This window comes from Danio rerio, chromosome 25 (genome assembly GCF_049306965.1).
Source record: "Danio rerio strain Tuebingen ecotype United States chromosome 25, GRCz12tu, whole genome shotgun sequence".
In the NCBI taxonomy this organism is placed as follows: domain Eukaryota; kingdom Metazoa; phylum Chordata; class Actinopteri; order Cypriniformes; family Danionidae; genus Danio; species Danio rerio.
Genome location: NC_133200.1, coordinates 5438468 through 5455735, shown reverse-complemented (window position 1 = coordinate 5455735; position 17268 = coordinate 5438468). Strand labels below are relative to the sequence as shown.

The 17268-nt window shown below is 33.0% G+C and overlaps 1 protein-coding gene across 4 annotated transcripts in view; it reads right to left on the bottom strand.

The window, feature by feature from the left end:
- myo5c (myosin VC) overlaps positions 1–12640 on the bottom strand; it is a 51047-nt gene extending 38407 nt beyond the window's left edge. For all 4 annotated transcript variants that reach the window (XR_012400181.1, XM_073942683.1, XM_686051.8 and 1 more), the window contains exons 1-11: positions 12425–12640; positions 12061–12171; positions 8998–9166; positions 8764–8908; positions 7408–7564; positions 7157–7300; positions 7001–7082; positions 5451–5558; positions 5263–5369; positions 2560–2825; positions 449–530 (exon numbers count right to left, since the gene is read on the bottom strand). Coding sequence is in view for 2 of the 4 variants with exons in the window: in XM_073942683.1 (XP_073798784.1) it covers positions 449–530; positions 2560–2825; positions 5263–5369; positions 5451–5558; positions 7001–7082; positions 7157–7300; positions 7408–7564; positions 8764–8908; positions 8998–9166; positions 12061–12171; positions 12425–12451 (1398 nt within the window). In the remaining 2 variants the exon portion in view is untranslated. The remainder of the gene's footprint in view (positions 1–448; positions 531–2559; positions 2826–5262; positions 5370–5450; positions 5559–7000; positions 7083–7156; positions 7301–7407; positions 7565–8763; positions 8909–8997; positions 9167–12060; positions 12172–12424) is intronic.
- Between the last annotated feature and the right edge of the window lie 4628 nt (positions 12641–17268).

Here is a 17268-nt window from a genome sequence, read left to right as displayed (position 1 = left end):
GTGTGTGTGATGAATATATAGTCCAATTAATCATTCATGACGAGCTTCAGCTGTGTGTGTGTGTGTGTGTGTAATCAAGAGGTGACAGGTGTGTGACTGCAAGACATGATGGGATATTTAGTTCGGTGGTAGATGTGATCTGTACAGTGCTTTCTAGTGTGTCTAGTGGGCACTCAACTTGATGAGTATTAGAAAGTAAAATAGGACGCAGCATTCATTTGTAAACAAATCTGACACTTTTAGACTTTTACTTCAAAAATGTCAAAAATAAAGAGATAAAAAACTATATTTGAATGCGTCGATTGAATGTCTGATACTCTTTTTCTGCGATTATATACTGCAAACATAAAGAAAATGAAAAAACATGTTCACTGGATGATCTGAATAGCTGTATACAGAAATAATTATATTAATAAAATGCTTTAAAATACAGCAAAGATGGACTAACCAGGTTGAACTGCTGCTGCAGCTTCTCATTGGCGTAGTTGATGCAGAACTGCTCGAAACTGTTAATTTCGAAGGTCTCAAATCTAGAGAAAGACAGAACAACATTAGAAAAATGGGTCCCACTTTATATTAAGTGGCCTTAACTGCTATATACTAACTTTAATATATAATAAATATTATGTGTTAAATGTGTTCATAAGGTATTGCTCAACACTTCTGGTGCTTTTGAGGTGGGGTTCGGGACATATTTGGTTGTATACTTAAGTTTAAGAGCGAGTTAAAGTGTAAGGGATGGTCAACAGTGTACTGTAACTATTAAACAAAAATGAATAACTGATGCAATTATGCACAGCTATTTAATTAAGCATAAGTACACTGTATTTACAAAGTAAGTACACTGTAACAGTTTATTCATTCAGTCTAAGTACATATTAGTTAAGGCCAATTAATATAACCTTGGACCAAAAAATGTATTCTGATACAAAGTGTTAGGATAGATATGATTTTAAAAAGTATATTTGAAACTATATACTACAAATTACAATGTTTGCAGTATAGAATGTGTCTTTCTGCATTATTTTGAACATTATAAGAATGAAGTGTGCCATAGAAAGACAGAAAGGAGCTCATAAATGTTACATCCATTCAATTGTTCAAGCAAAATCATCCTTTAACTTAAAAATCACATTACAGGCTTTCAGACAACCTGGTAGGTCACGAAGATCTTATTTTGAGACTTATATTAAAAGCTGTTCATACACTGGCAATAAAAACAGGAAATTTAAAACAGCACAATTCATGTTTAGGAAAAAAAACTTCCGAAATGTATACAAAGGGTTTTTTAAAAAACGACAAGGGGGGTATAATCTGAGAGAACTACATTTTAGGAGGTTGAAAACAAGAACAACTTTAAAAAGTTTGTGTATGTTTGTCTGTGGTGTAAAACTATGGAACAGTCTAGATCAGACTCTAAAACAACATCAGGATATTAATCAATTTTAAAAAAAAACTGTAGAAATATAATGATAAAGGAATATAATGAGGAAGGTGATTGAAAAAGGATAAAAGAGAAAGGTATGATGAAATTTTCATTAATGGCTATTTGCAGTACTATGTTGTTGTTGTTGTTTTCTTTTATCAATTTGCAGTACTATATATATTTTTTTCTTCTTCTTTGGGGCTACATTACAAATTGAAAAGGTACAAAAAGAATCAAACATATTATTTGTCAAAGATGCCAAAAGGATCAAATATGTTGCATGTAAAAATAAAAGATAAGTAAAAGAATAAATAAGTTTAAGTAATAAACGAATGATGTATGTGGTAATGGGGTGGGAGAATAATAAGCTTATGCTTCGTCCCGCTCTATTTTCGACCATGTTTAAATGTATTTTTTGTTAATGATATTTTATGTATGATGAAATCAAATCAAATCAAATCAAAAACAACATAAATATATGAAAATTCTCACATATATCATTTTAAAGTCTTTATTTTTATTTTACATTGATAAATTTCCGACTAAAATGGAATCGTAAGTAGGGAAACGGAGCTTTCTTTTCATGAATCATTCCCTCATAGCAAACTAACGGTAAGATGGGCGTGGCTAAGAATACTGTGGCTGAACATCATCAGAGAAGCAGCCAATCAAAACACAGAAGCAGATTGAAGATTACCAAAAGCAAACTTTTTTTTTTTTATTAATTCAATTCACTAGCTAAAGTAAACATAGTAAATTCTGATTTCTTTAATTTAAAAATTAAATTTCTTTTAATTTAAAATGGTCTTGCCGAACTGAGTGTGGTTTCTCTCAAGGTTTTTTTTCTTCACTCTCCTATTGGTGAAGTTTTTTTCCCTCTCCGCTTTCGCCATGGTTCAGGATCTGTAGAGCTACACATCGATGGATTTGCTCTTCAGTGCTTGGACTCTCAGTAATGACTTAAAACCACACTGAACTGAGCTAAACTGAACTGAACTTAAACACTAAAAACTGAACTACCCTGATCCAGTTACTATGACCATTTATGTGAAGCTGCTTTGACACAATATACATTGTAAAAGCGCTATACAAATAAAGCTAAATTGAATTGAATTGAATTTAATTTGACGTACCCGTAAATATCCAAGACCCCAATAAACGAATGCTGTTTGCCAGGGACCATCAGCGCGTGGTTGATTTTGTGAATGACCCAGTTGAAAAGATGGGCGTAGATGTGTTTAGCAAGAGCGTCGCGTGCATTGACAGCACGTTCCCGGGGCTGCGGTTTGACTACGGTCTCTGTTGACAGGACTATCCGTCTATGACACAACCAGCGGCTCATGTTTTCCGTGCTGACGCCCATGAGGTCGCAGAATATGGCCAGGTGAGGGTCTCTGGACTGGAGAAGGAGCAGAGTAAACATCAGGGTTCCCACTATTTCACGAACAGCAGATATAAGGAGTTTTTAAAGCACCATTGATTTCAAATCACACACTTTTGTATGTGTGCTGGAATAGGTGGTGGTTCATTCCGCAGTGGAGACCCCTGCTAAATAAGGGACTAAGCCGAAGGAAAATGAATGAATGAATCTTTAAATTAAGAATTTCTCACAGTTTTTTCGTTTTGTTTTTGACTGCAGCACAGCACAATTGTTGAAACAACACCATACACAAGTTATGATTCCAATTTAATTTAAGCACTTTCAAGGACCTGTGTTTGTTTTTATTTACTTTCCCAGGCCTTAAATAACCCTGAGACATACTATCTTATCCTAATTTACAAAATAATCTTTGATCCTATCTGTAGTGTTCTGATACTATCTGATACTATCTGTAGTGTTAGGAGTAATGCATTACAAGTAGCTTGAGTTATGTAATCCGATTACTTTTTCAAGTAACTAAGTAAAGTAATGCATTACTTTTTAATTTTCAGAGTGTATGATGCATAAACAGTGTTTACTAAAGGGTAGTTCAATGTAAACTGTTGCATGTTGCAATGTTACTAATGCATGTTTACTAACTTATTAGCAAAATTGATCATTTGTTCATGTTATTATTACAAACAAGCAACTCCAGCCCAGATGAAAAAAGCAACACAAATGTAGCAGGTTACTTTCGTTAAAAAGTAACTAAGTAACTTATTTAGTTACTTTTAGAAAGAAGTAATGCAAGATTTTAATGGATTACTTTTAAAAGTAACTGAACAGCATAACTGGGCAGCACGGTAGCGCAGTGGGTAGCACAATCGCCTCACAGTAAGAAGGTTGCTGGTTCGAGCCTCGGCTGGGTCATTCGGCATTTCTGTATGGAGTTTGCTTGTTCCCCCTGAGTTGGCGTGGGTATCCTCCGGGTGCTCCGATTTCCCCCTCAAGTCCAAAGACATGCACTACAGGTGAACTGGGTAAGCTAAATTGTCCGTAGTGTACGTGTGTGAATGGGTGTGTATGGGTTGAAGCTAAAAGGGCATCTGCTGCATAAAAAATATGCTGGATAAGTTGGTGGTTCATTCCGCTGTGTTGACCCCATATTAATAAAGGGACTAAGCCAAAAAGAAAATGAATGAATGAATTATCATCATATTAGATGGCTTATGTTAATATTACAAACAAGAAAGTACATCTTGTATACAAAAAGCAACACAAATGTAGCACACTGCTTTTGTTAAAAAAATAACTAAGTTACTTATTTAGTTACTTTTAGAAATTGGTATCGCAAGATTGTATAGAAATACTTTTAAAAGTAACTTATCAGCAAAATAGAAAATGTGTTTATGTTATTATTACAAACAAGCAAGTCCATTTTACATAAAAAAGCAGAAAAACGCAACACATTACTTTTCTTAAAAAGTAACTACTTATTTAGTTACTGTTAGAAAGAAGTAACGCAAGATTGTATGGGATTACTTTTAAAAGTAACCTATCAGCAAAATAGATGTTTTGTTTATGATATTATTTAAAAAAACAAGCAAGTACATCCTTGTTAAAAAAAGCAACACAATTGTAGCACAGTACTTCTGTTAAAAAGTAACTAAGTAACTAATTTAGTTACTTTTAGAAAGAAGTAACACAAAATTGTAATGGATTACTTTTAAAAGTAACTTATCAGCATAATAGATGTTCTTTGTTATCATAAAGAAAAAACAAGGCCAGAACAGATGAAAAAAGCAACACAATTGTAGCACAGTACTTCTGTTAAAAAGTAACTAAGTAACTAATTTAGTTACTTTTAGAAAGAAGTAACACAAAATTGTAATGGATTACTTTTAAAAGTAACTTATCAGCATAATAGATGTTCTTTGTTATCATAAAGAAAAAACAAGGCCAGAACAGATGAAAAAAGCAACACAATTGTAGCACAGTACTTCTGTTAAAAAGTAACTAAGTAACCTATTTAGTTACTATTAGAAAGAAGTAACGCAAGATTGTAAAGGGTTACTTTTAAAAGTAACTTATCAGCAAAATAGATGTTTTGTTTATGATATTATTAAAAAAACAAGCAAGTACATCCCTGAAAAAAAGCAACACAAATGTAGCACAGTGCTTCTGTTAAAAAGTAACCAAGTAACTAATTTAGTTACTTTTAGAAAGAAGTAACACAAGATTGTAATGGATTACTTTTAAAAGTAACTTATCAGAATAATAGATGTTTTTTGTTATTATAAAAAAAGTCCAGCACAGATGAAAAAAGCAACACAAATGTAGCACATTACTTTTGTTAAAAAGTAACTAAGTAACTTATTTAGCTAGAAAGAAGTAACGCAGGATTGTAATGGATTACTTTTAAACGTAACTTTCCCAACACTGACTGTCTACGAGTAAACGGATGAATATTTCTTACACCGATGAATGATTTCTCTGGGTCCTTTGCCTTGATTATTACATTTCCTAAATGCAGGATTGCGGCGAGCACCTTAAACACGTCAGTCTGAAAGTTTTCCTTGAGACCTGAAGAGAAACATTGATGCATTTTTGTTTACAGCAGCGATGTAATTATTAATCATGTTTTTTATTGTAAACATCTGTTACCCAGTAGATTGAAGGTTCTGCGTGTTTCTGCCATATCAGCACGGTCGTCCACACCTTCGATCTCGATCTCACCACCCAAACGTGTGTAATTAAACTTTTCTGCGCCCACTATCAACAGATGAAGAACATGAGCACTATAGACAGGAATAAAATCTGTATGTGTATATAAATACATAGTATACAATACATTTATTGTATTATCTATCTATCTATCTATCTATCTATCTATCTATCTATCTATCTATCTATCTATCTATCTGTCTGTCTGTCTGTCTGTCTGTCTGTCAAATTATCTATCTATCAAATTATCTATCTATCAAATAATCTATCTATCAAATTATCTATCTGTCTGTCTGTCTATCTATCTATCTATCTATCTATCTATCTATCTATCTATCTATCTATCTATCTATCTATCTATCTATCTATCTGTCTGTCTGTCTGTCTGTCTGTCTGTCTGTCTGTCTGTCTGTCTGTCTGTCTGTCTGTCTGTCTGTCTGTCTGTCTGTCTGTCTGTCTGTCTGTCTGTCTGTCTGTCTGTCAAATTATCTATCTATCAAATTATCTATCTATCAAATAATCTATCTATCAAATTATCTATCTGTCTGTCTATCTATCTATCTATCTATCTATCTATCTATCTATCTATCTATCTATCTATCTATCTATCTATCTATCTATCTATCTATCTATCTATCTGTCTGTCTGTCTGTCTGTCTGTCTGTCTGCCTGCCTTTCTGTCTGTCTATCTATCTATCTATCTATCTATCTATCTATCTATCTATCTATCTATCTATCTATCTATCTATCTATCTATCTATCTATCTATCTATCTATCTATCTATCTATCTATCTATCTATCTATCTATCTATCTATCTATCTATCTATCTATCTATATGTCTGTCTGTCTGTCTGTCTATCTATCAAATTATCTATCTATCTGTCTATCTATCCCTCTATCTGTCTATCTATCTATCTATCCCTCTATCTATCCCTCTATCTATCTATCTATCTATCTATCTATCTATCTATCTATCTATCTATCTATCTATCTATCTATCTATCTATCTTAGAAATATACATGTTTTTTATGGTATCAGATATTGAGTTACAATGTAAAGCTAAAATTTACATAAGAATTTAAGATGCCATTAAACCTACACAATATATGCATTAATCTATTAATCACTTGTGAAGTCTAGAACATTTCAAGAATGCAAAAATAGTATTAGTAGCACACTTATAATTATGACTGGATTGTGCACAATCCTCTCAAAACAGTTTTTTTTTTCTCTGGGTTTTCACCTGTAATGGATAGGACAGTGTAGAGTATTGACAGGAAAGCATGGGGAGCAGAGAAAGGGGAAGGATGAGCATAGGTCTTCGAGGGAGGTATTGAACTCGGGTCACCCTGAGCACCGGAGTGCATGTGTTGACGCACTAACCACTACACCACTGGTGCCGACACCTCTCAAACCATTTTTTAACTCCGCTGATTTCTGTGCTGCGTTAAAGACTGATGTAACACGTGCAGGAGAGAGACACTCACACAGTCGTAAGCCTTTGAACTCCGGCTGATTTGCACAAGCACACATTTGGTAGAAGATGTGATAATTTCTCTCGTTCTCCGACTGCAGGGAGAACAAACGAGACACAATGAGAAATCTACATTTATTATTCAGCACGTCTCTCGAATGATATTCACCTGAAACACCACCCTGGACTTTTCCAGAAGATACGTCCTCATGTTGGCACCAATGATTTGGTATCTTTTATCGAAACTGATCTCAGTGTACTTTCCAAATCGACTGCTGTTGTCATTTCGGGTTGTTTTTGCATTTCCAATGGCCTGCAGGCGCATTCGATTATCCCAATTAATAATAATAATAATAAGATCAGTAAAAAAGAAATTGTATGATGATTCTAAGATCTGATCTTAGATTTCGAACATTTTACCTCAGTGATCGGATTGGACGCCAAAACTTTGTCCTCCACTCGGGTTTTGCTGCCGGATTTGCTGACCATGGCAAAGTATCTCATAGCATAGCGAGCAGATACAGTCTTTCCGGCCCCGGACTCACCGCTCACAATGATGGACTGATTTTTGTTATTCCTGAAAGTTGAACAAAAGATGCTTCACTAAAATATGAGCTCACTCATTTTGAGCTCAGCCTATAAAGTTTGTTGGTTATTCTGCATTTCTTCAATGCGAAAAATGCTTTATCTACATTTTTTGTCTTGTCTCGAGTGCAATTATCTAAAGAATCTTAAATCAAGAAGCATTTTCTAGACAAGAAAAAGAGTGTCTTGTTTTGAGAAATAATATGCCAAAATTAAGCATGATTTACCTTAAAACAAGCTAAATAATCTGCCAACGGGGTAAGCAAAGTCATTTGGCTTTTCCTTTTAACATAAGATTAATTTTTTTGATTATTTTAAGGAAAAACTCATTAAATCTTGACATATTTTTTTCTTGAAACAAGACAGTATGTTTTGGCTGTCTATAAAATGCTTCTTGATTCAATAATTTTTATATATTTGGACTAGAAACAAGACAAAAAAAATCTAAGTAAGCATTTTTTGCAATGTTTGTATTTATCCAAAAATAAAACTATGATTAAACGGCATTAACACTGTTATTTTTGCAGCTGACCTTATTGCACATACATTCATTCGAGTTTTCTTTTCAGATACAAAAATTATGGAAGGACAGAATTTGTAATTTCTTGTTGCAATGAGTTATTCGTTGTGATTTACTAAGTTTGCAGTAGTCAATATACTCGGATTCGCACTATAAATAAAAAAAAGTAACCCAAAAGGGACTGTTCTCTAACATTCTATAACCTTTTTTTTAACATTTATGTAAATATTAGAATAGAAGACTCTTAAAATAAATATTTATGGAACTTTTTCATATATATAAGATCTTAGTACATGTAAACAAATTACATTTGAAAAGTGGAAAAAAAAACATTCATAAATAATAGTTTCAAATAGAGTATATATAAATAAAATGAAATACTCCATAACATACATAAATAAAATAATATAACCAATAGAAATCCTCTTAAAATGAATTTTTTTTTAAAATCAAAGAGAGTATGATAGACTTAAAATGGAGTTCCTCTAATAGTCTAATGAATTTTAACACCCCCCCCCCCCCAAACAAGTATGAATGTTAGCAAAACATTATCCAATTTTTTTTTTATATACTTTTAACTCCCATAAGCACTTTTGAATTTGCATTCTCACAATAATTTTTCCTATTAAATTAATTTAAAGTCAAAACAGCATTTATAAAATTTGCATCACCTGGCCATTTGTTTGTAGGCTTCTTCAGCCACAGCGAATATATGAGGGTCCAGATCGCCCATGTTTTGCCCGGAGTATGCATGGATGACTGCATCTCCATAGATGGGAAGCTGCTTATATGGATTGACAGCCACCAAAATTATTCCTACAAATAATAAATTAATAAATATAAGCTTGATGTAGTAAAAAAAAAAACATGTTCATGACCAAAAACCCACTCAATATCCAACCTACCGCAATACGTGTAGATGATTTTGGACTCAACAAATCGGACTTTGAGGTTATGCAGCACGGCCGGCTCGTGAAGGTAACTGAGAGCCGTCAGGTCGTTTTCACCCACCAGGATATCGGGGTTTCGGAGGGGTGGCAACTTTTCACCCCCTTCCAGAGGATAATGCAACTCCTCCAAGAAAGATTCACAAGTTAGATTAGATTGTATAGAGTGCATAGACTCAGTCCACTTTTTTGTAGAGTGCATTAGTGCCACCCACTTTATTGTATAGAGTGCATTAGTCCAGACCATTTTTTTATAGAGTGCTTTAGTCCCACCCACTTTTTGTATAAAGTGCATTAGTCCCACTCACTTTTTTGTATAAAGTGCATTAGTCCCGCCCACTTTATGTATCAAGTGTATTAGTACCGCCCACTGTTTGTAGAGTCCCTTAGTCCCGCCCACTTTTTGTAGAGTGCATTAGTTCCACTCACTTTATTGTAGAGTGCATTAATCTCGCCCACTTTTTGTATTAAGTGCATTAGTCCCTCCCACTTTTTGTATTAAGCGCATTAGTCCCACCCACTTTTGTTGTGCCTTAGTCCCACCCACTTTTTGTAGAGTGCATTAATTCCACTCACTTTATTGTATAGAGTGCATTAGTCCAGCCCATTTTTTGTATAGGGTGCTTTAGTCCCACCTACTTTTTTGTATAAAGTGCATTAGTCCCACTCACTTTTTGTATAAAGTCTATTAGTCCCACCCACTTTATGTATCAAGTGTATTAGTACTGCCCACTGTTTGTAATGTCCCTTAGTCCCGCCCACTTTTTGTAGAGTGCATTAGTTCCACTCACTTTATTGTAGAGTGCATTAATCTCGCCCACTTTTTGTATTAAGTGCATTAGTCCCGCCCACTTTTTGTAGTGCCTTAGTCCCACCCACTTTTTGTAGAGTGCATTAATTCCACTCACTTTATTGTATAGAGTGCATGAATTGCGCCCACTTTTTGTAGAGTGAATTAGTCCCGCCCACTTTATGTATAAAGTGCATTAGTCCCTCCCAATTTTTGTATACAGCTCATTAGTCCGCCGACTTTTTGTATACAGTGCATTTAGTTCCACTTACTGTTTGCATAAAGAGCATTAGGCCCTCCCATTTTGTAGTGTATTAGTCCCGCCCACTTTGTGTATAGAGCACATTAGTTACGCCCAATTTTGTATATATTGTCTTAGTCCCGCCCACTTTTTGTAGAGTGCCTTAGTCCAGGCCACAGAGAACTTTTTAAAAAAGTCTTTGTTAAGTAAGGAGTAATTGGACTGTTTATTAGATGAATAACCAACTCAGGTGTGCATTGTTTTCTAATAATTTAAAAGACTGTAGTGGTTAATTCAGCTTATTCTACAGTTCCCACACCAAAAGCTACTGTTCAGATGTTATATTTCAGACATTTTCATATTTTTGCCCTCAAAATGCTTCTGTGTGTGCCTTCTGTAATGCACTCAAAACCTGCCGGAACTACTTTAGCTGTGTGTTTATCTGAAAACAACTGCACGCCTTAGAATGCTTACCAGCCAATCAGAATCAAGCATTCAACAGATAAAAATAGTAAAAAGAGTTAAAAGTAATAAATCAAATCTACTAGCGAGGAGGAGAATCACAATATTACAAACATTGATTTTTAATGCAAACAATTGATGAAAATTTGTCAAAATTATTTAAAAAAAGTCTAAGAAATGTATGAGGGAAAGAACTACAATCCCATGAAGCACTGCGAATAACATATTAAAAACTACAGAAAAATACAATACCATAAAAGTTATTTGTTGTATCTATAAAAGCTACATTTTTCAAACTTCATGCAAAATATGGATTTTTATCAAAATATGTCTTCTAGATTTAATTTTTAATTATGCAATTTGTGGTTCTTCAAGGGTAATGTAGTTTTCTAATGCAGTTTCGAATGTAGATTAGTTAATAAACATTTTAAAAATAAGATGCTAAACTTTTATTATATTTTTATTTTTACAGAATTTGCTTTACATTTCTTCCGTTCCCTAATTTTACCAAACCAGTGTTTACCTTTAAATAACTTATTATGATTTGAAAAAACAACTGCATAGCAGGGACGCCCCAAGGGTGTGTAAATTCTGGCCACCCCAATATGAATGTTGTTGTTGATATTATTTATTTAAATGTACTTACTTAAATTCACAATGTTTCAATAAAAAATTGATTCATTATTAAATAAAATGCAGCCACTAAATTATTGTGGATTGATCAGCGCCACCGACGTAGCTGATTCACTGATATTGCACACTTTTTATTAAGAAATTATTATTTTTTTAATTAAAAAGGTGTGTTTTATCTGATAAAAAATCCCAAATCCCCCAAAAAGAAATCAGCATTTTTAAAATCTAGTTTATTTAGCAACTCCATTATTTTGCTGGTGGACTTAAAAGGGCCATAAATCTCACTAATTTTGTGTTGAATCAATAGAAGAATATGTATAAATAATATTGTGGCTCAAAAAGGAACATGGATAAATGATAATATTAGGGTCCATTATAGTAAGTGTGTATATGAAGTAACATCTTTTGTTCAGTTTGTTCATTTGTTTGTTTTATTAATTAATTCATTCATTAACCTTCATTAATTTTAGACATGGCATATACTGTATTCTGTACAATAAAAGTATGTGAAAAATAACTTACCTGAAAAATGTTTTTAAACTAAACATTGATTTTTATTTGGTTTGCATGTGTACTTGCTGAATTATTTTAAGGAATAAACTACACTATTTCAAGAGTAATTAATGGAATTAAGTAAAACTTCATTATTTCCTTTACCAGAAACAAAAACATAACATTACTCATTATTCACAATATATAAACAATTCATTATTTTTGTGTGCCCCCTCAAGATTTGGTGTGGCCTCACTCGGCCACCCCTAAGAAAGCTTTCTGGAGGCAACAGTGCTGCATAAAACCAAAATAAGTATGGTAAATCCACCATTATTAATTGATGAAAATACTCTATACACAGTTCGTCAGTAAGCTTTAATATTTAAAGATGATTTTGTCTTACCGTCCCATCCTCCAGCTGTAGTTCCAACTCAGAATCACCAGGCTTAAAATCTGTCAAAATCTCCGCAGATTTCCAGACATGTTCAGCATCAGGGATCCACACCCTGTTATACTACAATACAAAACGCGATCTCATAAGAGATTATGCTTTGAAAGACGTGTGTATATTTTGTTTTTGTGCTAACACTGCGCTGTCAACAATAACAACACCAACACCATATGTCACAGCTGCAACTAAATTAAACTCAATAATATCGTTCAGAAATGCTTGACAACACTATAATCTTCGAAAATGTAGGCTAATCAAGCAAGAATAAAACATCGTGTTTAAAAACTTTCTAAAAACTTCTGAAAGTGAAGCATACCTTTGTATACAACTCCGACAAAGCCATGGCAACAGGAGTCGCGTCCCTTCACACAGATTTATTTCATATTTAACGCACTTTCTCATAATTACACGCGAAACTAATATTTATAAGACTAACTTTTTGGCCATGGCACCTGCTAGAAGTCTGGAAGTGACGCTGGGAAGGGAACTTCCTCGCTCACCTGCGAGCGCCGGCGAAACTACAAGTGCTACTATTGTGAAGGATTGCTCATTAATATTCATGAGAGCTGCTTAACATGCAGGACTCGAGTGGTAATATTTATGAGCGTGTCATTTTGTCGTTTTTTTATTTATTTCACGATGTCATACATTTCAATATGTTAAAATAACAAAGCGGAAGATAATACGTGAATAAATATATACGTTTAAATTAAATAAATCGTTTTTCTCATAAAAATAAAAAGTATATCACTACAAACTGAGATAATAAGGTAAATGTGTTCAAATTTGACAGTAATTAATCTTTAAAATCGCGTTGAAATTAAAATGGATGTAAACAATAACAGTTGGACATGATATTTGTTAATGATAAAACTGAAAGTGCTTTACCTTCTGTAAATAACCATTGTTATTTAAGCAAAATTATAGCATATTTAGCACGTTTACAACTTTGTTTAACCACAGATTTATTATAAATAAACCACGAAATTATGATTAGTTTAACAAAACAAATTTAACATGAATAAAACCATAGTAATATGTTATACTATTGAATGGCCTTTATGCAAAAAACATCGGTCGTCATGTGACCATATTAATATTCATGACACAGTCCTTCACCATAGTGTGGTAAACTTTCAACACTTTCCAGCGCGCGCGAGCAAGTCTCGTGACGCTTTGCTTACCGTAGGGGTGTGTTCATTTACACAAGGATTTGACAGCAAAAGAACAGGATGCTGCACTTACTCATTCAGTCAAACACTGCACAAGTATGCAGACGTATGATCCTAAGAAGATCCGACACGGTGACATGTTTTCTCTTGGATTAGAAATCAAAACAAAAGTAAAGATCAAAATTCATCAAAACATTTGCATTACCTCAAATGTTTATTTTATTACCAATCAATTTAAAAGAGCAACACTTGAGTAAATTTGAAATTATTTGAGCTTGTGACTTATGGTTATTAAAAGATGACTATAGCCTACTTCTGTCAACAAGGACTTAGTCAGCAAAAATACACAAAGTAGTTAGACTAAAATAATGCTCAATAAGGGTCCGAAGTAGCAAGAAAATCTCTATAACACCAGCCACTAGTCAAGTCTGGTCAATTAGAGCTTTATTGACTCTAGACCTTTAATGTCTATGGACATACTGCAAGAAAAGATTATTAATTTTTGTTGTAGCATGCAGAAATAAAGATTTATCTAACCAAACAACCTGTTTCCAATCTATAGTAGTTTACTGTTCTTCTGCTGTTGTAGCTCATCTGCTTCAAAGTTAAGCATGTTGTGTGTTCAGAGATGCTTGATTATACACAGACTTCGACTATAACTTTGATTATTATGACTTCTGAAGTCAAAACGGACCACTTTGGAGATGATTAAAGGAACAGTTCAACCAAAAAGTAAAATTATGTCACCATTTAGACCAGGGGTGTCCAAACTTAGTACTGGAGGGCCGGTGTCTTGCTTATTTTAGTTCCAACCCCAATTAAACACATCTGAACCAGCTGATCAAGCTCTTTAGGTATACTAAACATTCAGGCAGGTGTGTTGAAGGAAGTTGGAGCTAAATATGCAGGACACCGGCCCTCCAGGACCAAGTTTGGACACCCCTGATTTAGACATTCCACTCGTTTAAAAATCCCAGATCATTCCTATTAAACTTGAAAAGGAGGATAGATATCTATTTAAGATATTTTTGGCAACAAGTAAAAAAGATATAACCCGGAAATGGTATAAAGAAGACCCACCAACTAAAGACAAATGGTTCAAAATTACAGCAGAAGTTGAGGAAATGGAGAAAATGACACAGGCACTTTGATTACAATTAGAGCTCTTTGAAAATAAATGGAGTAAATGGCTAGCTTTCTCCACAACGACAATATAATTATCTATAATTGAACATTTACATAATTCTAGAGGTTATGCATTATTGTGAGAATATGTTTGGCAATATTTTATTATATTTTATACTCATTTAATTCTCAACACATTTCTAAACATAATAGTTTTAATAACTAATTTCTAGTAACTGGTTTATTTTATCTTTGCCATGATGACAGTAAATAATATTTGACTAGATATTTTTCAGGACACTTCTATACAGTTTAAAGTGACATTTAATTGTATAACATTGGTTTGTTCTAAAGACAGTCTGGAAAAAATAAGCTTAAAGGGACTAATAAAGCTTAAAGAGGCTAATAATTTTGTCCTTAAAATGGTTCATAAAAATTTTAAAGCTGCTTTTATTCTAGCTGAAATAATACAAATAAAACTTTCTTCAGAAGAAAAAATATTATCAGACATACTGTGAAAATTTCCTTGCTCTATTCAACATCATTAGGGAAATATTTAAAAAAAGAAAAGAACAATCAAAAGGGAGCTGATAATTCTGACATCAACTATATATGTATTATAATTTTTTATTAGTTTGTTTTCTTGCCACTGGTTATATGGTAATATAAATTAAATAAATAAATAAATAAATAAAAATCCCAGATCACCAGTTTCTCATGTCAAGTGACTTCAATCGCCTCTTCTTTCCTGATGTTCAGTTTGATATATTATCCAGAAGGCCATCTTTACAGATCTAGGCCTACATGTCGAATGCATTGAGCTACTGCAATGTAAAACAACAACTTTCCATAGCGTGCATTTTAGCATGTAATTGAGGTAAAAAGCCGCCAAAAAAAGTGAAACCTGCAGTTAGATCAACACCAGCAGTCAGCAAAATCAGGTAATACCAGTTTATCCTCCCTGTCACGCTGGAAAAAACACTTTACAAATCTATAAACATTACAAACAGTCTGAAATTTAACCATTATTTCAAGTATATTTACAATAGCCTAAAAACGGCAATTTACTCTAATAAATCCATGGTTATTTTTTTCTAAGGGATAATCTAATAATATAAAAGATTTTTTATTTCAGATTCCCTCTCTTTTATAGATGTAAAATACGCCTATGTAAAATATTAATCCCTTAACAAATCTGAAGTTCATACATTACGCGGTTAAACGGAATAATTTAGACTATATGATAATAGATGATACATTTTGAAGGTTAAAACAACAAGCTGTAAATCCTGTATAAAAGCTGTCCTAAGTAACCTTTAGTCCTTTAGTCGGTTACTGTCCTTTAGTAACCGCTTTATGTATAAACCTTTGAGTTTTATGTTAAATTATTGCTTTTTTGTGTGTAATTTTTTTTAGATGATTTATGTAAAAAACTGAGTAATTTAAATATGAAATCATTATTTATTTGATAACGCTCCATTAGTGAATTGTCATTACAAAAGGTCGAATGAAAGAAGAACATTAAAATAGCATCAGACTAGTGTTATTTAGAATCACTGAGGTATTATTACCTTTGTTTGTAATGTTCCTCTAGATGGCGCTATTACACTGAATAAAATGATGTCTGCAAAACTGTTCCAAACAACTTGTGTTGAATTTAAACAAAAGCAACTTAATTTATTTGTTTAAATTCAGCCCAAATAAATTGTTTGCAGCCACTTAACGTAAAAAAATTGAGTAAATCCAAGGAATAATCTCTGAATATTTTTTTTCAGTGTACACAATTTATCGCTGATATTACACTACCAGTTTATACTACCAGATTAAGAGAATTTTTATTAAAAAAATAAACAATACAAAAGTATAAACATACTTACCGTCTGTGTATTTACACGTGGCACGTTTGCCAGTGTATATTTACTTTTTAAAATAATTCTTTTACTAATCTTGACAACTCAAATGTAGAGTAAAAAAGTATTACTACAATTTAAGCCTATATTACTGTTAAAATAAAAAAAACTACAAAACGCAAAAATAACATATAGCTTCACATTACCTTCAATTATAAGTAACTAAGTAACACCTTTAGTTAAAAAAGTAACTTAAGATCGTAATAAATTACTTTTTTCCCCACATAAATATAATTTTTAAGTCTAAACTCCAAAAAGGAGACGACAGTAAAGGTTCAAGAATTTGTTCACCTAAAAATACTAATTCTGTTACTATTTACTGACCCATTAACATATAAATCCATCATAAACCCATTCCAATACGTATATTTAATTAAATCTAATATATTTCTGTTCCTCCATTTGAGTCTGATCATTAAAAACATTAAAGTAAGTAAATTACACAAAAGAAATTAATGAATTGAGATGATATTAATTTAAAACTGTACACATGATTTAATTATAACAGTGATATTTTGAGGTGGGTGAGTAAATAAATCATGACAGATTTAATACTTAAAAGTCTTTTAAGAAAATTATTGAATTCTTTGTAAGTCTCTGATGTCCCTAGAGTGTGTGTGTGTGTGTGTGTGTGTGTGTGTGTGTGTGTGTGTGTGTGTATGTGTGTGTGTTTGTGTTTGTGTGTGTGTGTGAAGTTTCAGCTCAAAATACCACACAGATAATGTTTTATAAATCTTTGAATCTGACACTTTTAGGTTTTGATACTAATTGCGGCGTTTTGGCCACTTTAAATTCAAATGAGATGCTCTTTTAAAAAAAGGGCGGAGCTACAAATGCCTGTGTGTCAGCATAGTGTCAGATTCAAAATCAAGACCAATGCTAATGAGGTGGAGATGGTCACTAGTGGGCGGGGCTTTCCCCCTCTGATGACACATACAAAGGGAGAATGTCAA